At 42.9% G+C, this 24,302-nt stretch overlaps 1 protein-coding gene and 1 long non-coding RNA gene across 3 annotated transcripts in view; one reads left to right on the top strand and one right to left on the bottom strand.

The window, feature by feature from the left end:
• Nucleotides 1-24,302, bottom strand: part of LOC125892418 (uncharacterized) — a 56,661-nt gene that overhangs the window by 5,494 nt on the left and 26,865 nt on the right. The window lies entirely within an intron of this gene.
• Nucleotides 1,428-24,222, top strand: LOC125892393 (protein Wnt-2b-A). Its single transcript, XM_049582387.1, has 6 exons — nucleotides 1,428-1,469; nucleotides 7,225-7,899; nucleotides 11,701-11,921; nucleotides 15,542-15,819; nucleotides 18,674-18,938; nucleotides 22,995-24,222. The coding sequence occupies exons 2-6, from the start codon at nucleotides 7,718-7,720 to the stop codon at nucleotides 23,222-23,224; spliced, it is 1,176 nt and encodes a 391-aa protein (XP_049438344.1). The 5' UTR covers nucleotides 1,428-1,469; nucleotides 7,225-7,717; the 3' UTR covers nucleotides 23,225-24,222.

Here is a 24,302-nt window from a genome sequence, read left to right as displayed (position 1 = left end):
AACTGGCTACTTTGCGTCTTGCATCCGTCCTGTCAGTCTTATGGTTTCCCTTTTCTCAATGACAAATACAGATGACTGCCATCTGCTGATTTGGGGAGTTATTTCCTTTCATGCACATGCATAATTGGCCGTCAGCTGGAGTCTTTGCTGTGTGTGCAACTTTTGGCCACGACACAGATGACATGAGGTGATGTAACAGTCAGCCTCCATTGCCACTGGTTCTTTGGGCCTGGGCCTTTAGTCTAATAACCACTCTCCTTTTATCTCTGATTTTACTCTCCACCAACGCCTAAGGAAAATATCTGGCTCTTTAGCTATATTGTAAATACTACACTATGTTCACCAGCTAATCGCTAATTCTCTGTCTGCATTTGGTGTTGGGCAGGTGTTCAATGGGTTTATTGTCATTTTCTTTGCTGAGAACAGCTGTCGGAGTTGTCAGACAAACAGTAAAGCTGCTGGCCATAACACCAAAGAGGAAGTAAAAGACGCTACATGTAGAGATGAGGGTAACGGCAGAGTTGGATAATAATTCTTTGTCATTCATTGTTGATATTCTAGCCTTTTGTTGCTCTTCCACCTTTCCCGTCTATTTGTACTATCATATAAAGGCAAAAAAATCAAAAAGTAATCTTCTGAAAAGCAGCTTTAAGGTTGAACCCCAAAATAAAGAAATCTGTTTTACCACATTGCTTATACATTCTCCTATTCTGATTTTTGAATGAAAAAAGAAAAAAAAATGGGAAAAGGCAAGAGACCCATTAAAACTGTCTTGTAGAAAAGTAGGCTACACCATTTGAGCAGTATTTTGTTGCTGACAATATAATGATTAAAATCAGTCACTCCAACCAAATAACTATATTTTGCTTGCAAATGCCCACACACACGAACACAACTGCTCACACACAAGACCTTAATCCTAAAGATTTCCTAATACTAAAATAAACCTTGTGGGGAGTGGTGGAAAAAAGCATTATAATTTTTCATGCATTAATGTGTTCATCACTTTATGGATAAAGCTGATAAGGGGCTTATTTTTTTTACTATATACACTGCTGGGTAGCAGCCAAGTCTTATTCCTGTCCATAATGATACATCATTATTTTCTTGTTGATCATATTTTGCACTATTAATCTGGATGACTGGACTCACAAAAAAAAAACAAAAAAAAAGAACACAAGCTCGCATATTCCACCAGTGACTCCAATCTTGGTTTACAGTGTGACTCACTCCTTGTCCTGTGTATAAAAACTACAAAGACAGACAAAAATCACTGTTTCACAGTTCAATTTACTGATTCACTGCTCACTGTTACCTCAGCTAGCCACCATGTGACCAGCTGCCCATGACCTGCAGTGTACGTCACACAGACAGTTCCCTACTAAAACAGGAAACCACTCAGCACAAACTCAGTTCCACTAAGAGGGAGCAAGGAGACGCTGCTTAAAACATGACCAGCATCCATAAAGGTAAATTTCATTTTTCAACATCTAGCTATTTAAAAATGGGATCAAAGCAGTCAGGTTAAAGTTTACCCCAGTCTATCCCGTCTAATATGAATGATGTATGCCTGATTATTTCTGTCTGTGTGACTGTTTGTCTGTGTATCATTGTCCCAGTCTATGTATTGCCAGTGGAGCGTGCCTTTTCTCCAAAGAAGTGTCTGAGATGTGCTAAACGTCAAAGAGGCCACGCTGCCTCTGATATCCCTTTGATGTCATCTTTATCACCTGCTCTACAGCCAGTCTGTGTGTGTGTGTGTGTGTGTGTGTGTGTGTGTGTGTGTGTGTACGTGTGTGCATGCTCCCAATTTGTCCAGCATGACGGTATCCTCCAGCGACCCAGTAAACATTCTATTATAGAGTTATCACCATCACATCTACGGACACTTAGTGTTCACAGGAGCTATAAAATCTATTAATGACAGGCTACCCTGGGGATAAAGAAAGAAACGGTCACGCGTATGCAGAGCTTAGCCCTGCACAGCCCAACCATGATGGGTACATAGTGAAGCAGCAGTTATGGACGTGTCTGTCTGAGCTTTTTTTTTTTTATCCATGCAAGCACAAACTTTCTCTCAATGCACATGCCTGTCATTGCACCCTTTGCATCAGGGGAAAGTGGTTGACAACAGGCTCCGACACCTTCTCTGAGACCTAGCCAAACGCTTCGGAGGCTTCTGGAGTTCCAACGCCACTGTGTTTGTTCAAGGCAGTTCATCTCTGTCGGCAGATCTAAATTTACAGGACAATAAATTATCACAGATCTGGTTCTTTGGCTTGCACGCCTGGATGTGCGCACGGCACACTCGTGCACACGCACATTGTGGCTTGTCTGTCCCTGGAGGACGGTGTATTTTTAGGGTCTGTGTTGTATTCTGACCTTTCATTAGCTTTATAGATAATGCTTCTGGATTCTCAGCTGATTGTTATCCAAACAGCCACTCAGGCCTGGTCCTTTTATCCTCACGGCTACTTAACACGCTGAAATTATGACAGTATTAAATCCATCTACAATAAGTCATCCTGCAAGCATTAAAATTAAATATTCAGAATGGAGACTGTCCTTGTGAGACAAAACCAGCATAGTCATATGGTTAAGCACTGTGTTTTCAGTCAAGGTGACAAGAAAAACGCCTTTTTAACCATTAAAGTTTGACTTCCTGGCCATATTGTGCCCCTATTTAACAACATACTGTAATTCCCACCTTCCCACACTTCATATTCTGATATCAATAGCCAATCATGTTTCTACCTGTAAAACAAAATATGTGCACTTATGTAAACTGGTACCAACCAGTTTCAACCATCAACATCATGACATCAACCCATCAATCAATTGTTTCATGTTAGATTAAGTTAGCTAGCTGGAAACATTATTTTACATCTGTGCGTCTTTGTTTCCCCAAAAAATTGTAGACCCTCTGGCTAGAACTGATTCACTCCAAGGAAAGCTTTATCTGTGACAGTTTCAGATTATACACAAGGTTTTACAGTGGACTGCTTCAGCACCTAACATTACATGGAGCATGTGATGAACTACGCCACTTTATCCCCAACATTAAAATCCAACAACCATCTTTTCTGAGGACAATAAGCCTCTGAGGGCAAGGGCCAATATTTCGGGGATATGGTGTACCTAATGGATATCTGGACCAATAATTCCTTGGCTTCCTTTTGGCTACTCTCTATTAATCAATCTCTGCATATGAATGCAGATACATTTTTAAAAAAGCTAAGACAAAGCTAACTTGTCGTCTGACGATGGGTTCCGAGATTGACAGACTACCTGCCTTCAAATGCAATTGGTCAGTACTACTTGGACTACAAACGGAAACCATAACACTTCCGATACCAAATTCTTGCCCCGTCGCCTCCAGGTTCTGCATGCAGATATCTGTTTATAGAGATTACTCTATCTCTGACAGATACTACTATCTCGTCTGCATCTCACTGTTAAGGCCATTATGACACGTCCACTTTTCAACAATCCAACCAAATTCCTTCCAACAATATATCTGACCTGCAGTGCCCTGTTTTACTCACAAATATGTTATGATACTAAAGCTACATACTCTCAAAATGCCGGTAAATCTGGACTTGAAGTTGTTCTCACGAGCCATCTCTTTGTGGTCATGCAAATAATGACAGCTGACCCTGAAAAGTAAAACTGAGGTAGCGTGACGTTTTTATAGTACTGCAAAGCTTCGTAAGGAAGAGATCAAGATAGCTAGCTGGGCGTGCAAAGTGTCCTACTTTTACACTTTTCTGACGCTGTCCTCCACCAACAGCCAGACCTTGTTTTGCGTGTGAGGTGTGTTGTTAAATGCCTGGTACACACTCCACGCTTAGCCCTGATTTTCCACTTGCCGACCATTTTTGGAGCTCCCCTAAAGAAGCGCCCCAGATCAAAGGCAAATCAATGTTGGCTCTATGCTTGCAAACTGGCACTCGAACGCTATGTGTGAACTGTTCAAAGATGCAAGCCGATGCATCGCAGACGCACCTTAGATATCTACCACGCTAAGTATCTGGACCTGTTGTGGACCATGTTGTTGAGTATGAGAGTGCGAGACATGGGTTGAGGACAGACATGGACTGAGCACTGCGGCACTTTCCAAAGAGTGCGTGCGTTTGAAACAGAGAATGAGAGGGGGGGGAAGAGAAGGTGAAAGGTGGACTGTTGCATAAAATGTTTCTGTTAGTTATTAATAACTTACTCAGATTGCTGCCTTGTCACTTTTTGACCCACTTGCCGGAGCCCGTGGTGTATTTTAGTAAGCTTACCCGCACCTGCCCAACCCACAGAACCCCGGGTTGATGGTCGACCAGCGCCTCACACATACTCATCAGGGCTTCCTCCTGGTGAAAGATCGAGTGTGTCATGCAGTGTGAAAACCACAACTTTAAGACTGGCACAGCCATCTGATGACTGTGAACGTTGTGTAGTGTGAACTTAGCTGAAGGTACTGGAGAGATGTGACATAAGATCCAGGAAGTCCAGTCTGAGTAACAGATCATGTTCTACGGCTTACGAGTAAGGCAATGACAGATGAGGTATTTTGTTGTTTAAGCTGGAGCACTTGTTACTACAAGATGTTAGTCCAGTCAACACCCTCAGTCCTTAGAAAAACGATGTTGGATACAGTAACACCTCCCGTCTTTCCCTAACTTGCTTTAGTTGATTACCTTTTTGTCTTTGTCCTTCTTCCACCTGTCGCTTGTCATATTCCCTCAGACCTGCCCAGTGTTGAGTTTGCCCCTATGTGTCCCATCAGTATGGGGACTCTGCCAGGTCTGACGACAGGCTGTCCTCCCTGCTCCAGCCTGCCAGGGGATGGGAATACATGCTGAGCTCATCCCTGGACTGCCTGACTGGTGACAGCCCACGGCATAATCCCCACAGGGGACACATTACTGGGCCATTAGTCCAACCCTTCCACCTTCAGTGCATGCCTCTGGCTTGCCCTTGGTCCATTCGCCCCCATTCCCCTTCTCCTTGCAATTCTCCTTTGAGAAATAATCCAGAGTGATTATAATGTATCAACACAGAAATCAATTGGATTAGTCCAAAACCGCTGCCTCTGTAAATCGCACCTTTATCCCTCCTTCACCCCAGTGCAACGTTTTAACATAGCAACCCCCGTCAGTACTTTTCCTCTGAGGAGATGGTTGCCAGATTGGACCTCGTACATCAGGGCAAACTTTTCCTCCAACTGACAAGAAGGCGCTTGACTCTGTTATTGTTTATGAGGAGAAAGCTGGGGTCAAGTTCACGGGCTGGGAGAGAGACGGAGGGAGAGAGCGAGAGGGAGAAAGTCTGTTCCAGCTCCAGCCCCATGAGAGACAGCATAACTCAGCCGTGTTTGTGCTTCCCTAATTCCTTTTGATTTAGCAGAAAATTGTGAGCTAAGCTGCAGCGTACAAATATTCACCGGAGCTGTGCTTCTTTGCCTCACCTCGCGGCCTCTCACAAACCTGTAGTCTGCACGGTTGTGCATGTGTCGGTCTCTGAAAACGCTTTAAAGTGTGAGTCCCATTCTGACAGCGGCCTGCCTGCCGAGCTGTAAGCAGAAATACAAATGTCTCTGAAAGGAGCTTAGCTTTAACAGCAGCTTTGGCATAAACACTAGAGCTGTTTTTTCAAGCTTTCGATGAAACAGCAGTTTGCGACAGCTATAGCTAATTCTAATAGTTTCAATTCCGACAGGGATTTTCCTGATTTGTTTACTCGTTGGTTAGCATTACTGGGTCAGCTGAATCAACTGTGGTATTCTTAATCCAATATCACAAACCCCCTCGGAGAAGTTCAAGTCAACGCTGATAAGACCGGTGTGAACTGGTGTCTGTGAACAACTCAAGCTGCTGCCTTTGAGTTTGTGAACGATCTTCGGACACTTCAAAGTAGGTTTTAATCTGTCAGGAGTCATTCAAGGACAAAGAGATATATCAGATTTGATGATGAGTGACGGTGACAGGTCACTGCCAAGCCTGAGGACGACCTGAAGATGCGTACGCATGCATGGGGAAAAAGGTAAGGATGGTCGCTCTCCGGGGACAATGCACTGTGTGAATGTGTGTGTGAGTGCTTTATTCGAACGCTGTCTCAGCACTCTCTTTCTCTTACACATGTGGTTCATATTTAAGCCATAGTGCTGTTCCACTGGACGATTTGGCTCTGTTCTACCAGTCCCACATTCCCTTCCCATTCCTTTTTTCTCTGACATTCATTTCTGCTGTTCTTTAGGTGGTGCGCGGCTGCAGGCACAACAAACATTTAAATAAGTATTTATTAATAATAATAACTTAAACAATGTCACAGGTTTAAATCTTAATCAGGGATAACACTTATTACATGATATTAATATGATGTAAGTGTGCCAGATTTTGCCAGCAGCATTAAATCTGTGCTGTACAGTAATTATGTATTTGAGGAACAGTATGAGGAGAAGTACTATCATATACATATCCACTGAATATGATAGTGTTAATTCTAATTACAGACGTGCACTTGTGCAGCTGCTCCCGACTCTCTTTATCTGTATTTTTGTCTGCGTATTGAACGTCCTGTGTCTTTTGTATTATGTTCTTTGTTGGAATGCATCACTTGAGTGTCACAACTAATTTCGTTGTATTCCTGTGCAATGACAATAAAGGCTTTCTATTCTATTCTGTTCTATATAACTGACAATAACTATAGATGCTATAAAATTATATTTGTGTGAACTATTACCTACTATATCTGAGGCTGCAAATGCATTTCCAACATACTAGTTCATGCAGGGCATTTGCTCTCTGGTTGTATTTCTGCATCTGCATGATTGCATGTTGTGGCATTTTACATTAAGACTAAAAACTACTTTTAATTTGTCAGAAAATCCCTTTAAAATATGAAGAACCACATTTTTTTCCTGTGATTTAATTACCCAATTTTACAGGGTTGTAAAATGAAGGCGCCATCATCAATTATAACGATTTCTGTGTGTGGTTACAGATGAACTCCTCACATAGGACTGCAACAGCATCATCACCCCAACACACACACAAGCACAAACACACACACACACTGGAACAGAGGAACGCACCTCTCCTTTCTCCATCCATCCCTCTTTAATATCTCCTTCCTAGTCAAACTCTGTAACCCCTGCATCTGCCCAATGGGCGCGAGGAGCCGTCAGCAGCAAGCCCTCCCTCATCTCTTTCTCTCTCCCCCTGTCTCTCCCAGCTCTGCCTCTGTCCGCAGCGCACTGATAAAGGAGAGGTCCGGTGCGAGCATCCGACCCAGCGCAAACTCACACAGCCGACAGAAACTGCAGCGAGTGTCGCATCTGCAAACCTCCAGCTGTGAATCGGATCCTATTTCTGCCTCTGAACTAAAACCAAAACCAAGGATAAGAGTTTTGGAGAGGGAGCTGACTGGAGAGGTAAAGCACCCGACACTTGTTGCTCGTCTCGTCAGGTAAACCTCCTGTCTGCAGCCAGAAGTGCTCAGTGGAGAGTCTGGTGCGCACATGGCACCGAAAACGCGCTCCTCACACTCCTGACAGCCGCGCTATATTTAATATGGAGCCACACACTGGATAATGAGGCCTACCTACTGAATGGGTGCATTGCCTACTTCACATCTTGTCTGTTAAAGCCGGGATTTCCCTCCCTCTGAAATCAGATTTTTTTTGGGGGGGGGACTTTTTTTTGTGGTTAAAAAAAAGCGCAGAGCCATGCTGGGTTTGAACAGGATTCTGAGCCTGCGGGCTGCCCGGGTTGGGAGTTGTGGTTCACCGGGAGCCAAACCCTCACCCCGGTCTTCTTCGTGCCAAAACCCCGGTGCCAGCTCGAGGATTTACTGTGCGTGTGTGTTGCTGCTGCTGCTGGTGACGCCTCGGGTGGACTCCTCATGGTGGTGAGTACTGTGCGCACACATCACACCTACAGGCCTACCTGCCTGACGAGATTTATGGCGGCCGAATTTCTACTTTCTGGAAGACACAATTAAGTAAATTATCATTATTATTATTATTTACTAAATTAAATCAGCTGTCTAGCTGCAGAAGGGAGTTAAGGAAATGGCACACAATTTGAACATGAATCATTGATCTTAATCATTTGAAACGGCGCTGGGACTTCTGCCTAGCTTTGAGTCTTTCGTTAGAGACTTCAGGGATTCAATCTGCCAACGAATTTAACTTACGATGACTATTTTAATAACCCTCCTCCAAAATGCAAAAGCAAAACCCCGTTATAATTAATTCACAGCAGCGATTTTCCAGCAGCAGACAGACAAGGCCATTATGAGGGGTTGTTAATTTATTATCGCGGACTCTCTGTGCATAGTCGGTGCAACATTTTAAACTTTATTATTATTGTTTTTATTTGTGCATTTTGCTGCAAAAAATCTAAACGCATTAGGGTTTATATTTGTGCATTTACTTGTGATATCTATGAGGACATTAGTAAAGAGAAACAATAAATGTGTTAATTCACTTTATTTAATTCAAAAATGATTTGCTCCTGAAAAAAAAGAGCAAGGAGCACTGACGGTGAGAATAAACTAATTGATGAGCTTGTGAACTAGACTCGAGCTTCTTTAGGATTTTGTTTCTAAGATGCATTTGCTCTTCGTGTCAGTTTGTTGGCCTGCCACATTGAGCAATAATAACAGAGCGATAAATGTAATTTATGTTGGCGCTGTTGGCTGAGCGCGTGTTCAGCTCAGCTGGGGCCTGCATTCAACAAGGCAGAGCAGTCATTAATTCACCAGGTACCACACACACACACACACACACACACACACACACACACACAAATGACTTCACTAAAATACCCCAAAACCAGCCATCTAGAGCATAGGTGAGGGGTGAAAAAATATCTCATTGCCTGCGCAATAACATGCGTGAAAATGTCCATGTGTGTGAGTGTGTTTATAGGAGAAGTGTCTGTGTGTGGGCGGGTATGGGGGTGATGGAATGCCTAATAGTTTGTGTAGATTAAAAGCAGTTATGGGGAGTAGTGGGAAGAGACTGTGTGTGGAGGCTTTGGCTGGGCATTATTGGCTTTGAGGGGAATTTAGTGCAGGAGATACAGCATCTAACCGTTTATCACATTTCTGTGGGTGTGCAGGCAGTGATGATAGGGGCAGGTCTGGGGCTTTGGGTCACGAAAATGATTGTGGGATGTTCCAGCCATTTGAGAAAGGTGGAATAAAAGGCAATGTATAATGTGATGCAGGTATTATGTAAGCATGAAATTAGATTTGTTGTGACATATAAAGAGTAGCCACAGTTTCCAAGTGTTTGTCAAAGGTAATGGTCTGAGGAGAAACAATTAGTGTGTGTGTGTGTGTATGTGTGTGTGTGTGTGTGTGTGTGTGTGTGTGCGTGTGTGTGTGTGTGTGTGTGTGCCAGGCAGTTGCAAGTTTGACTAACTGACATAACAGAGAAGTGAAGTGACTTTGCTTAGTTGCTGCTTCTTAAGAACATTTAGCAAGAAATCCCAAGAAGGTAATAGATTTGTACTTGTAATACTGCAGAAAATGACGACAGACGATGAATATGACAGGGCACCAAATCTGCCCCCCCAAAAAACATTGACAAGTCATTCCTACTCAATTATATTACATATCATAAGCCAGTACAGCTAAAAGGTATACTATTAAAAATATGTAACACATGAAAGCTACTATACTGTCTAGATAAATTACATATGCAGCGCAACATAAATGACACTCAGACTTAATGTGGGCTATCTGACAAATATAATGTGATGACGACATTAAGGTTTGTTGAATACACCCTGACAAGCAAGTCTCCATTCTCTGCACTCAGGTCCAGAGTAAAGACTGACAAGTCCCAAGTGCTAAACGTTAAGTTTCGAGTGCGACATAAAAAAAAAAGTAATGCAAACAAAATAGTAAAATATTAAAATTTTAAAAAATCTTGAATGTTTTTCAAAATTTGAACTCATTTGTTACAAGTTTGTTGGAAGTAGTTGCATCTCCGTCTGTCATTTTTGACCTGTTTTTCTGTTAACCACTGCATATGTTCTGTGCAGGAACGAAATTATCTTTGGTATCATTTATTTTCAAAATTGGTGCTTGGTAACGCAATGTTAGTTCTTCATGGTTCTCTCCTGCAACTCGATTGGATACATCGGATTAGTTCAAACAAAGTGGATCTGAGGAATTAAGCGTTGACTTGCTGGGAACGAATAGCGTTTATCTTAGTTGATTCAAAAAATCGAGGGAAATTAATTGATTTGTAGGACACTTTTGAACCTTTTTGTTTGGGGGAAGGTATCAGGTATTTTCGAAAGTGAAAAGGCTCGAGTCATAGTTGCTGATGTCCAAGTCATGTTGCAAGTGCTTTTTGATTTTGTCAAGTCGAGTCTAAAGTAATTCAATTTGTGACTCAAGTCTGATTTGAGCCCAAGCCATGTAACTTGAATCCACCCTTCTGGGTATGGCAACACCAGTTGGACAAATGACAGGCAGAATTGCAGTACACCATAATAACAGAACTAGTATTAATGATAATGGCAATTTGTTAAGTTTATTTATGATTATGATTACATTTGGTAATGATTATTTAGGACTGCAGTGTGTGGTTGCTGGTTGTAGGATAGCATTTTTTAATTTATATTATCCATTTATTATTATTAGGGCAACAAGAGGTTGGTGTAATATCAGCTGCGTCATCAGAAGTCAAAAGAACCCTTCCTTATTTGTGTGTGACTTGTCTTTCTTCTCTGATTCACAGTAGAGTCGCAGCCCTTTACAGCATGTTGTTTTAGACCTGTGGATAATGATTTACTATTCTATAAAATCCACAGGTCCTCCTGACTCTCATGGAGAACGGGAAAATTAAGTGTGAATTGCTGCTCTGGCTCTTTCCTTTGATGAGCACTCTGTTCTTATTCCTCCTCTCTAATCTCACTCTGGGGAGCAGAGAGCCTTCAGTCTCCATCCTCTCGCCCGGCCTCGTAAAAACACGACCACACAGCTACACGCTCCCTGACCTCCCCTCGCTGACCCACCAAAGCCCCGCTGCAGCCACCGGGCTGCAAGAGGTCTCATGCACACACACGATTAGGTTCAGAGTTTATTTTGTGTGAGCTCACCGCCGCATTTATCTTGACGGGATACTGCAGAAGTCTGTTTTATTAGGGCAGGGAGAGAGATTGGAAGAGGCATGCAGGAGGACTGTGAGTAAGACGAGCATGAGAGCGAGCGGGCAGAAGACAGAGAGGAGTAAATGGGGTATTAGTGTGACAGGGTTATTGGAGGCCCCGGACTTTGTGCTCTGATTTGTGACGACATGATTTTGACTAGCCCATTGGGAAACATTTAAACACACATACACACGCAGGTCTTGTGGGGAGAGGTTAAGTGCTTATTTATTTGGAGAGCGGAGTAAATGGTTTCCACTCCCCTCCTGCTCGCAAACCTTAAACCGTTAACTGTAGTGAACTCTGACTCACAGAGGACTGTTGCTGCGGCTCTCCTTCACGCCACTCACCACCTTCGAGTGTGTGTGTAGCCACGTGTGTATACATCTACCATATGAGGGCACCTATGTGTACCAATTAAATGTAATATCCCATCAGTCACTGCTGTTCTACATATTCCACATATTCCACATAGGAATTCTTCTCGATAAACCTAGTGTGGAGAAAAGTGCCTAGAAGTTTGTGTTTTTTCCATCTTCAGGTACATTGGTGCACTGGGGGCTCGTGTGATCTGCGACAACATCCCCGGCTTGGTGAACAAGCAGCGGCAACTCTGCCAGCGTCACCCGGACATCATGCAGGCCATCGGCGAGGGCACCAAAGAGTGGATCAGAGAGTGCCAGCACCAGTTCAGACACCACCGCTGGAACTGCAGCACACTGGACCGTGACCACACCGTGTTTGGACGCGTCTTGCTACGGAGTAAGTCACATTTGTGTGTCCACATGTCTGCCTGTCTGATCACTGACTGTGTGGCCAGAGAGTATGGATACTGAACCTGAGTCTGCTACTATCTCACTCCTCCTCCCTCTTCCTCACTTTTACCGCCCTTATCTCTTCCTTCTCCTCTCCGTCCTGCTGCCCTTGCTCTGTTCTTTCTCCGATCTCTCCGTCTCATACTCACGTATGCTGGTGCTCCGTGTTTATAGTCGCTAATGGACTGTTGTAATGCCTTACGCCTCGTCAATAAACACACGGGCCTCGAGACGCGGGCTTGTCGTCATTTTGTTTTTCCACTCCTGCCAGACCTCTCTGCTTTGTAACAGATTCATGCCTATACACATATGCACACAGGCGCATGTTACAACATCTACCCTTGTAGCTGGTCCATGGGACTCTTAAGTAAGACGACCTAGTAGCCATGGTGTCTTCAGTCAGCTGGTTATTTTGCATGAAAGATTAAATGAGGACTGTTCTAAAAATTGTCCATTGCATTATTTTGCAAAAGATCATGATACAGAACACTGACAGTGATAGAGCTGTCACTGTTGCATGTCGTGCAACCAGTAAAAGGGTTGACGGATTAAGCTTTCTCTTTATTTTGTTGCTTTGGAGCAAGGCATGATGGTAAACAGTTCATTTACAGCAGCTCATTGACGTAAAGTTGGATTCAGGTTGCACAAAAGAAGGTGCTTGTCTTCACAGACTCCATCTGACATGTTATTGTCCTTCTTCCAGCCATCCTAAGCATGTGTGGGGGGCGACGATGCATGAAAAAAAAAAGCAGATATGGAGATACGGGCTCTGTGTGTGTGTGTGGTGGACAGGAATAAACAGTAATGTAGATGTAAATATTTAGAGAGATATTCTCACTGTCAGACAAACAGCGCAGGTTTGAATGATGACCAACAATGCCCTCCTCCATCCTCCCCCATATACACCCCCTGAACAGCGCCCACTGCCCCTTCTCCTCACCCCAGAGACGGAACGGGACATTCCATTGAATACAGAGAACGCAGGTTGGATCACACAACTGCCCCTGCCCAGGCTGGTTCAGATAGGTGTTTTTAGATAGCAAAGTGCCCCGCCCTTAGTCATTTATAATCAGTTATACATCAGTTTTATGATGTTAATTTGCACTCGTGTATTCACGTGTCACTTTGCAGGACAGTGTTGTATATTCAAAACCAAATTCATCAATGTAATGAAATGTTATTTATCCTCTCCTGCAGATTATGGAATAGTTTACTACAGCATTTAAAAAGTTCTTCCAACTTGTGCTTGTGATCAATCTAAAACAATTACGTGTGTGAACTGTGAGACGGTTCAACAGACCACAGACACAAATGTACTCTGCAGCTTTTGTTAATACGCACCTGTGAGCCAGCCTGATATAAAACAAGATTAAAAATCTAACATCCTGTTTACACAGGCTGCGTGGTGACAGCAGCACGGCCTCCGTCAGTGTCTACGGCCGACTTAAGCTCCGCAGGATGGGTTATGTCACAGTGCTGCTCTGAGGTCACCCATATTTTGGTAGTCCTCAGAGGCCAATACATAGATGCTTCACATCATAGTTATGTGTGTGACGCACAAGTGAAACACAAGCTGTTATCGCCCATCAATCCAAGAACTAGTGGCGACAAAAGCCCACTGCTGTGTCGCTTCATATCAAAGGATGGGAAATGATAACGGTGCTATTATCAGTCCAATTTTCTGTCTGGAAAAAAAGAGTAGGACTACACAGGTTTTCAGCATCAATGTAAATGTTTCATTATGTCTGAGTCAGAATACAGTGTAGCTGCATGGCACTTATATTATTATAACATATTTACCTTCTGTAACGAACGTGCTGCTGGGCTGAGAAACAGTGGTGTGCGTAGAATGTCAAACACACTCTACACACGAATTCAGACAACAGACAGACAACCCATGTTGCGAAGAAAAATCTGTCAGCATATTGCTCGTGTGCCCACCCTGAGTTGTTATGATCATTTTACAAACATTACAAGCAGCAGAGTTGTCATCTGTCTGCCTGAAATGAAGCCGTTGGACTTAGTGTCTTGCACTATGCCATGACTCCATTTTGTAGCATGCTTTAAGCAGCACAGATGCAATACAGTTACCTTCTATGCTTATGAAACATTAACACAGGAAACAATATGGCAGCAGGCTGGTGACAAATGTTTGAATTATAGTAAAAGCTAAAATGTGTTTCTGAAAACATCTGCAGGCAACACAGTAACAGAATCTCACAGTTTGATTGGAGTCTGGTCTGAGTTTGAGAGAGACCGATGGGTCTATTTCTTGATCTGCTTCCATACTCGTTTTGTCCGTGGTGGTAGGCAGGAAATGCAGAAGTACTATCTGCACTATCAGCGGACAAAAATCCAATTTGAGCTGAGAGATGAGCAGGGAGATCTGGGCACTGTTACGATGGAGGGAAGTTTACAATAGTTCATCTACACATTCTACCCACATTGTTAGGACACAAAGCTGGTTGAAAATTGGCAGATTATTCCTTTAATATCTTAATAATTAGCTTTACAATACAATAGATACTTTGCGCCCCATCACACAGAGATTAGCTAATGTTAGTGGAGTGATACGCTCAACAAACAAGACCAGCTGACCAACTCGCACTGCGGCACTTTACAAAACTCTCAGCCAACTCTGGTCGGGTGAAGAAAATAACACAATCCACAGCCCGCTTCATTTCAAAAGACCTGCGGCTGTGCATTGTTTTGGATAACAATGGCTTTGCTCTGTACTCACGCTGCAGCACAGAGGCTATTCTCCACTGCCGCAGATATAACATTAACAACAACACAGTGCAGCTCTCTGCTTCCTGTAGGATTCCCAAAGATTCCCACCACTACTGGACATGCATTTACTAACTGGGGACGTTAGAACCTCATTCCAGGTGCATCATTTTCTTCTATTTGAAACAGCATTCGTGTTGTTTCGACTTTGAGTGCAGAGGCACCAAGTGAAATCCACATGTCTGTTAGGCTGAGACTAAAGATGGACAAGTTCTTCCCCCTCTGGCTGTTGTCTTTTAAAGCATTCACTCCCACGGGCGCTGCAAAAAGCAACTGTGACTAAACACTATATCTAATTCTCTATGTGTCTTTGGCCACACAATAGATGAGTCATATTCTAAGGAACTAAAGAGACCAGAAAAGCACAGCAATGGTAGAAAATGCTGTCATGACATCACCCTGGCGCTGATTAATGGGGTATCACTGTGTCTGTATTTAAACAATTTATGTGAGCAGAGGAGAGCCCCGCAGCTGGGATTATTTCCATGATAATATTTAAACAGAGCTGTCCTATACTCCACATCAGGCCTGATATGCCCCCGTCAGCTGCACCTTCATGTCCTGATGGCTCATGCCCAGGCCTGGTCATGGCATTATGCGTATCTGTGCATGTCAATATGAGCGCTGCACAGTTTTAAGTCTTTAGGTCGTAGATAATCTTTTGTGTTGCATGATATGTGTAACTACAATAATAGATTGTGTTATTCTAACCTCTATCTAAGTCTAAACTCTTGTTTCTCTTTTGCTTTTGTGCTTTCCCTCTCTGTCTCTCTTTCTCAGGCAGTCGTGAAGCTGCATTTGTCTACGCCATCTCCTCAGCAGGAGTGGTGTATGCGCTCACTCGCGCCTGCAGCCAGGGGGAGTTGAAGACGTGCAACTGCGACCCGCACAAGCGTGGACGAGCTAGCGATGACAGAGGAGAGTTTGACTGGGGTGGTTGTAGTGATAATATCAACTATGGGATAAAGTTTGCCAAAGCCTTCATAGACGCCAAAGAGAGGACTGTCCGAGATGCACGGGCGCTCATGAACCTTCACAACAACCGCTGTGGCAGAACAGTAAGTGTCAATTTATCCAAAAACAAATCATTATTCTCACTTGTACATCTAGTGGTATATCTAGCTATGCAGATTTTTGTTTTATTTGACCAATAAATGTGCATCTTGGACTCCATTTACACTCTGTTATTAACATGCAATCTGTGTCTGGCAAAGTTATGTGGGTAATGATACTGTAACAGGCCTTTGTATTTATTTATTTATTTTTTTTTTTACAGATTATTTTTTTGGGCTTTTCCGCCTTTAATGGACAGGACAGAGTTAAGAGTGTGAGGTGGGGAGAGAGAGAGTGGGGGGACGACATGCAGCAAGGGGTTGCAAGCCGGAGTTGAATTTGCAACCGCTGCAGCGAGGCATCACCTCTATACATGGGGCACTGGCACTATCCACTAAGCGACACCCCAGGCCTTTGCATTTATACCTGGTATTAATAACTGTTCTCGATATCAAGGTTCCATCTGCATTGGAATCACATCTCTATGTGCAAATCACAAAGGAGGAGCAGATGAACTAGTGGATGCAGAGTAACGCTTTGATTCTCTGCCTGAGCCGATTTAGTCCAACCTAACCCGCTGGGTCCAGACCGAGCTGGGCTGTAATTTCTCAATATTCCTGGGCTTGGGTTGGGTCTGATTCTCGCCAATTTTGTTTTTAAAAGGAAATTGGCAGTCCTTGTGCGTAAATGGGGCAGGAGTTGCACTGGACAACAAAGTGGAGAACCAGAGGAGAGAGACAAAGCACATGTGAGTGAGGGACCAAAGAGAAAGAGAGAGCTAGAGGGGCTGCAAGGCGACTTGGCTTGGAGTGTTTGCTTCTGCCTCTCCAGCAGTGGGAGAGATGTGCATAACATGCAGTGGAGAGCAGTTATCATTATTTGTGCGCCACATTGCCATGGACCGCTGTGCGCACTTGAAAATGGAGATGCACCGAGGGGCGCAGTCTATTCTGCTGAACCTGTTGTGTGAATGACACAGAACTGATGACAGACTATTAAAATAAGGAAGAGAAGAAGGAGAAGTGATGCAAGGAAAATCATCAATGCTTAGCTTGTAATAAGTGTTTTAATATTAAAATATATGTATATAATTATTACAATAGTTTTTCAATCAGGCTCTGGCCTAAAACTGATGCTGTGGTCCAGGCCTAGGTCAGGGTTTGACAGAAACTGCATGGGTTGGGCTGATTTTATGGACCTGACTAAAGCTCTGACGCGTTAGGTGTCCTATCATCATCACTTGTTGGAGGCATTTTTTCTTATCAAGGCTGTACAATCCGCACTTACATTTGCTGGGATTCAAGCTCACTGCAATGCATTCAAAGTGCATTTTAGGGCTGTCACTTTTTAGAATTCAAACTGCTGTGCAAATGTGGAAAAAGATTTAATATTTGATCTGTAATATCCTCTTCAGTTTCAAAATTGTCAGAGTATATGTGGCCACAGGCCGTGTCCTGTGCTTCTGCAAGGGAGGGCTCCTACAATGCACTGTTAGGAGCTAGGATAAGATGGGTGGGTTGCATTCAACTTTGATTGAACTTGACTTTTGTAAAAGTGACAGCCCTTACGTGCATTACAAAATATTTTTTCTTATACAGACACAATTTTAAGACACAGATCACAAGTATAAATGGGGGCTGAGATTTATGTTGCTACCCCAATGTAGGTGAAAGGAACTTTGGTTTGTGATGCTCGCAGAGTTGAAAAACACTCGATTGCTCGATTTAAAATTATTGCTCGGATCCCCCTTTTTCTGTTTCTTTGTTTGGCTGTTGACATTATTTTTTAAGTGTGGTCAGTATCAGATTCCAGTGTGGACTGGTCCTGAACTAACCCACACACGCAAAAGAACAATGACAAAAACATCACTCGCAGCATGCATATTTTTTGTGGAAAAATGGCTGCTACAGTACTTCTGTACAGAGATGTGTGTGGAGGTGGAGTTGGAGCCAGGAGCAGTGGGATTGTGACAAGAATGGCTTTACTGGATTTACCAGTTTGCGACAAACAGCTTCTTTCCTGTTAACGGTGAGCTGTACATTGTCGTGGATACATTGTAGACAAACCAAGGCGGGGGTAGAGATGCATGCCCCAAATATAACATACTATATATGAACAGATTTTTGGATATGCGCACATATCACAACGCTGACCTTTTCAAAAAGGTGGTTGAAGGAATGAAAGAGGGAGGCTGTGTTTGCATGGTTGAAAAAGTCTGCTACCAGTAGACAACTTACTACCTATTTAAAACATATTCTGATGTGATAAACAACAGGTTAGGGCACATTATTCAGAGTGTGCATGGCTGCATTTAAATGGGAATATTTACTCTAATTTGCCATGTGAACAGCTTGGTAGGCATATAGTGAGTGAGTCGAAAAAATATGAATGGGACACTTCTGCCTCCAGTCTAAATGTAGCCTTGGAGAATTCAACAACAACAAAGTGTCCCCATATCTCTGGGAAATCCAGAGACTTCACTGTCAGCAGTTTTTTGTAGGGATGATAAATAGCTCAGACTCAAACTATTTGCAGAGATTTGGGGATTATCCAGAAATAATTTTTAATTTTCTAATACTTTGAGCACCTCAAACAAAAATCCTCTCAGCTCCATTGTACTGGAGTGGAGACAGAAATCTCAGAAGCGGATATCCATCGCAAAACCTTGGCAGATGAAACCAAGATCTATGAGACTAAATACCACTAGTGGTATAGTAAGTGAGAAATGTGTTTTTATGAAATTAGGTTACACCCACCCTTTAAGAAACACTTCTGCCTTTAGCTCTGCATTTTAAGAACATTTAAAACTATATTTCAAGATGGCTACAATAAAATGAACACTACTCTCCATGTTTTTAGGCAGTGAAGCGGTTCATGAAGTTGGAGTGTAAATGCCACGGTGTGAGCGGCTCTTGCACGCTGCGGACGTGCTGGATGGCCATGTCAGACTTCAGAAAGACCGGCGACTACCTGAGGAGGAAATACAACGGGGCCATCGAGGTGACGATGAATCAGGATGGCACAGGCTTCGCCGTGGCTAACAAAGCCTTCAGGAAGGCCACCAAGAATGACCTGGTCTACTTTGAGAACTCTCCGGATTACTGCTTGCAAGACAAAACAGCAGGTAAGACGGCAGAAGCAGAGAAAAAGAAGAAGAAGAGGAAGGTAGACTGGACTGAAAGACGCAGAGAGGCAGTTTCTCATGGGTGTTGATGGATTGCCCCGACTGTGTTATGTTTTAGTGGTGTTATGTGTATGTTGTGTGTGTATGTTCATGCATGACTAGTGTGTGTGTGTGTGTGTGTGTGTGTGTGTTCAATGGTAGTCGGATAACACAGCAGGCCTCCCGTGTCGGTGGAAGCTAATATCCTTGTACCCTGAGGACATGGTCGTTCTGTGACCACCTGACCTCTATCAGTCTCTGTCAACACACACACACACACACACACACACACACACAAATTTAGACACGCCCCCGTGGTCAGAGGATTTCTTGATCAAACTTTACATAATGCACCTCATTAGTTATGCCCGTTTCCGATTGGCCAGTTGATGGATGAAACAGTCGGACAAACTTTTCCGATATCTGACATCAACAGCTCCATCACCAAGAAGCTCTGTCCAGTTCTTCCTCCCATCCTTACTCCCTTTGTCTGCCTCTCTCTTCATCCCTTCGTCCATCCTCCCCCTCTTTCTCACCTTCCCAGTGGAATCCACAGCCTAGGGACACAAGCAGCTAATTTAAAAAAAAAAAAAAACAACACTTCTTTCTGTCTGTCACAGTCTCTCCCTCTCTGTCTGTCTGAACTAAGCGTAGCTGGAGGGCAGAGTGGGCCTCAGAGTGTGAGAGCCTGTCTGTCTGTCACGCTCCACTGTCCATTTAACCCTCACACACACACACACACACACACACACACACACATGCACGCACACACACACACACATGCACGCACACACACACACGTAGAGTGGCTTCAAAGGGAGCAGTGGCTTGGGAAAGGCAGTGTAACTATAGGCCACTCTACCAACACTGCATAGTTGTGTGTGTGGGTCTGTTGTTCTTCGGGCAGCTTGTTGTGATAGGTAGCAGTTCAAACAGGGAGCTTCTCACACGAAACACCAAAACTAATCTCTGTGGGGATGACATTCACATAAGACACAGACAATATGCTACTGCGTTAGGTAATAACGCGACATAGATGCACTCAACAACTATGACTCTGCTATTGCACTTCAAACATTGAACCAAACAGGGAGTTAAAGTAACACTAAAACTGTGACATCTGTAATAATGCAAGCTACTAAAATATACAGCCCCGGAACATAAACTCATTTACAGTATATCTTGAAGTTAACTCCATTTGGTCTAGACAGATCGTGATGTAATGATCAGAGTGATGAGAATGCAACTCAAAATAAAAATGCTAAGACATGGGATCTATATTTATAGACCGAATTGCGCTAACAATGTCAATGAATTCCAGGTATACAACTGGCAATTTATTTAAATTGCAGAGAAATATGAATTCGGCAAACGTAATTGTAACTTTTGAAGATCTATAGTTACACAATACAATACACAATACTCAAATCTATCTGATGTTTCTGTCATCGTTGTTTAAATTTTATGTAGGCTACACAATGCTGGGATTTTCTACCCAGCAGTAATGGTAAACAAACACTGTGATTCGCTCTATATGTTGTTCAATTTAGCATTTATGTGTTGGCTGGTTTTAATGAACACCATTTTATAAAAGGGTAAGGCTGTCATTGGTCTATGCCGTCACATCATATCTTTAAATGTGGTATTGGAGCTGGCCGTGTGTGCATGTGAGTGCATGTATATGTATCCCAATGGCTGGCTAAGTGCCGCTGCTCTGCACTGCGCTCATATGGCGGTTTTCGCTGATAACTCCTTCCTGACAAACGTAGGCGGAATGGTGTCGTCACAGAAGCGTAACACCTACCCTCTGATTACCCCCCCGTACACACTGTTAGCTCTGTCGGCAGTGTTGCCATTGTTAGCACTGTTAATGCGGCTGCCACTGCTAATTATCTTAATTTAAGCTCAGCAATCAACTCTGAATGGCTTATATATCGCCTTTAATGAAGTTCTTCAAGTATGTTACACAGCAGCAGTGGCGGATTTAAGCTAATGAAATAACGGGTGGAATTCTTACATTCTGCCAACACTGTGAATGCAGCATGAATGTCACTGTTTCTTTGTAATGCTGACAAATTGTTGTTCAAATTAAAATTTAATCAAATTTGAACTGCAAGTGCTATAAAACAGTAATTCCCAACTGGTGGGTCACGGTCCAAAAGTGTAAAATACAAACCTTATTTTAGAGTACAGTGATTTCCAGGTCAGAGCTTTTATTCTGAAGTGCTGTTTGCGGCTGTAGAGTGAATGACTACCGGACAGCTACTTGACAGAGACAATAAACTGGCTCAACGACATGGCCAAAAGCAACTATGATGCTGAATATTAAACTGTATGGACCTTGAATTAATGACTATGGAGAAATCTGGTTCCCATGGCTGGACCAGTTGGTCAGGATCACACTTTAAAAAAAAAACTTTTCAGTAAAAACAATAATATTAACCCTCGATTAGAGGTTGCACTAAGTCACAGAGACTTGTGGAAGAGCAGCTAGCTCGATGCGATGTTCAGACTAGGGCTACAACTAAGGATTTTTGAAGGAATACTTCATTCACAAAACGATAACATGATATCAGTTATTCACCCCATGTTATGTTGAATTTATGAATTTTTCTTGCATGCCTCCACAGTGAAGCAAGAATCCAAAAATAAAGAGAAAATTCTGGATAAATTGGAATAAAAAGAGAATTGCATTTAACAGCAGAAAAACTATATCAAAACATTCATTTACAACCTCTCAGTAACTCAAGTCTTATTCAGTCTTGTCATATCCATCCAAATGCTCAGTACTTCCCAAACACACACATTTAGGCATTAACAGTAATATTTAAAAACACTTCTGCATACAGGTAGTGTGCCTGAGCAAGCACCTGTTTGAACTCTGCTTGTGCGTTTCACTGAGCAGAGTTCAAATGCACATGTGTGAGACTGTTTATGCAGAAGTGTTTCAAATATTAAGGTTTTAGGGAAAATGCATGTGTTTGGTGAGTGCTGAACATACAGCTAGGTAAATGAGACTTGGATTCTACTGCACACATTGTGTGAGAGTTTGTAAAGAGATGTTTTGATATTATTTTGCTGTTGTTAAACATGGCTCCCTATACTTCTCTGTTTTTGGATTATTCGTTCACCGTGGAGACATGAAAATAAGTTTTCTTCATGAATTCAACATTACACAGGGTGAGAAAATGATCATTTTGTAGGTGAAATATTCCTTTAACCTGACAATTATTTTCTGGATTAATAAATTGTTTCATCTATATAATCTCAAAAATGGTGAAATGTGTCAATCACAATTTCCTAAAGTCAAACTTCTTGTTGTGTCCAGCCAATAGTCCAAAACCAAAGACTTTCTTAGCAACTCTCCATGACTGAGAAGTTAAAACTAGGAAATATCGCTTTTTTGCTTTTTCAATTACCAGGTGCTGATTAATGTTCATTTGATTAACTAATTGATTAATCAAGTTTAGAATTCAGTTCTGGTAAGGATTTTGGCTCTCTATCAAAACTACCCAAAAGTCATTGTTGTCAGCAGAAAAATTGGAAGTGAAACATATAGCACAAGAAACTCACTAAAGTAAGCTCTAGCTTTTATTAAAGGTATACTATGCAGGAACTGTCAGCTACTGTTTGAAAACAGTATCACCAGCAAAAGTGAAAGCCATCCTCAGCCCTTTCCTTTGGCCTCTAGCCTTGCTGTATTTGTATTTTTTTCAGCGCTGTGTCCACAGCTTTAGTAGCTTCCTCTTGGATGCACGCTGCTTATAGCCCGGCACCTTGTAGCTACCTTTTAATATAGTCCCAACCTCACCTGAGTGCTGTGACAAGGAACATCCCAAAAATAACAAAATAACAAGGAAATTTTAAAAAACACAAGCAAAGAAAAGGGTGTCTGCACATAAATACACCGCCACCCACCTGTAGCGGGTCATGAGTGATGACGGAGAGGGATTGTTTTTGTATGACCACATAGATTGTATTGTATATCTCTAACCAACTCTTTTGTGCTCTCTGCAGGCTCCTTAGGCACAGCTGGGCGAGTCTGCAATAAGACATCACGCGGCACAGACGGCTGTGAGGTCATGTGCTGCGGGCGGGGCTACGACACCACGAGAGTCAAGCAAATCACCAAGTGTGAGTGCAAGTTCAAATGGTGCTGCGCCGTGGAGTGTAAGGACTGCGAGGAAGCTGTGGACATACACACGTGCAAAGCGCCCAAACGAGCCGAATGGTTGGACCAGACCTGAGGACACGCCCCCCTCCGCCCCCTGTAATGCGACCCCACCCCTCTCCCCTTTAAACAGGACATCCTGTGGAACATGGCATTCTGGGAAAGTTTGTCTGAAAGTGCTCTGCGTCTCCGCCCTCCCCTGCCCCCACCTCGGTTCATCATTGCATGGCTTTTCTACCTGTCTCTGTGAAAGCACTAGAATTCAGTACCCATCAATATGAATTAACACCCATTAGCCCCTGTTTGTGAATGGCCCTGTGACTGAACCGCTGGGATCAGATGATGAACACTTTGGGATTCGGGTGGATTGGGCTTTTGTCGAAGATTCGGTCCAGACGGCCTTTTCTCTAGCGTGTGGTTCTGGGTTAAAAATGGTTTGCTGCTTTCATGATGCTTTAAAGACACATTTTTACATTAACTGAGCCTTCAAACGTATCCAGTATTATTACAAAAAAAAACATCATATACTCACATAATTTTCTTTTATCTACCAAATACAAATACTTGGTTGGACTTTGGGAAGTAGCTTGATAAGTGCACTTTGAGAAGTGGACATCTAAGCATAAGTTTGGCTCTGTGTGGCCAAACAGAAGTCCAGGCAGAGGACTACCAGACGACAGGGAGATGGACACTAGATGAATAAATGGACGGAAGCGTCATTGGGACTTTGAATGCAACTGTAAAAAAAAAAACACGAACAAAAAAGGAAAAAAAAAGCTGTTTAAAGTTGATTTATTTAAATTGTAAAGTGTTTCATTTCTCATCTGCGGATGAGACTGCACTACATTGGCTGACACGAGGAGAGAGAAGAGCACTCCCATTATTATGACTATACAGTGCACTCTAGTTTTCAGCGTGCGAGACAACAAACTGCCGCTGAGAAAAAGAAGACGAGGGAAAAAGGCCTGGATGGTCATTCAGTCACACATAACCACAACATCAGACAGATTTCACTTCTCTGCTCTCCAGCTTGCTTGTATAACGTTGTGTATATTGCCTTATCTAAACAGATGTTCATATGAAATATATGGTGCATTAGTATGACACTGGAATCTTTGTTTTTTGTTCAGACGGACAAACACAGAGGTTGATGG

Source organism: Epinephelus fuscoguttatus, linkage group LG7 (genome assembly GCF_011397635.1).
Source record: "Epinephelus fuscoguttatus linkage group LG7, E.fuscoguttatus.final_Chr_v1".
Classification (NCBI taxonomy): domain Eukaryota; kingdom Metazoa; phylum Chordata; class Actinopteri; order Perciformes; family Serranidae; genus Epinephelus; species Epinephelus fuscoguttatus.
Note: the sequence above shows the minus strand (reverse complement) of the source record. Positions and strands in the feature narration are given on the sequence as shown.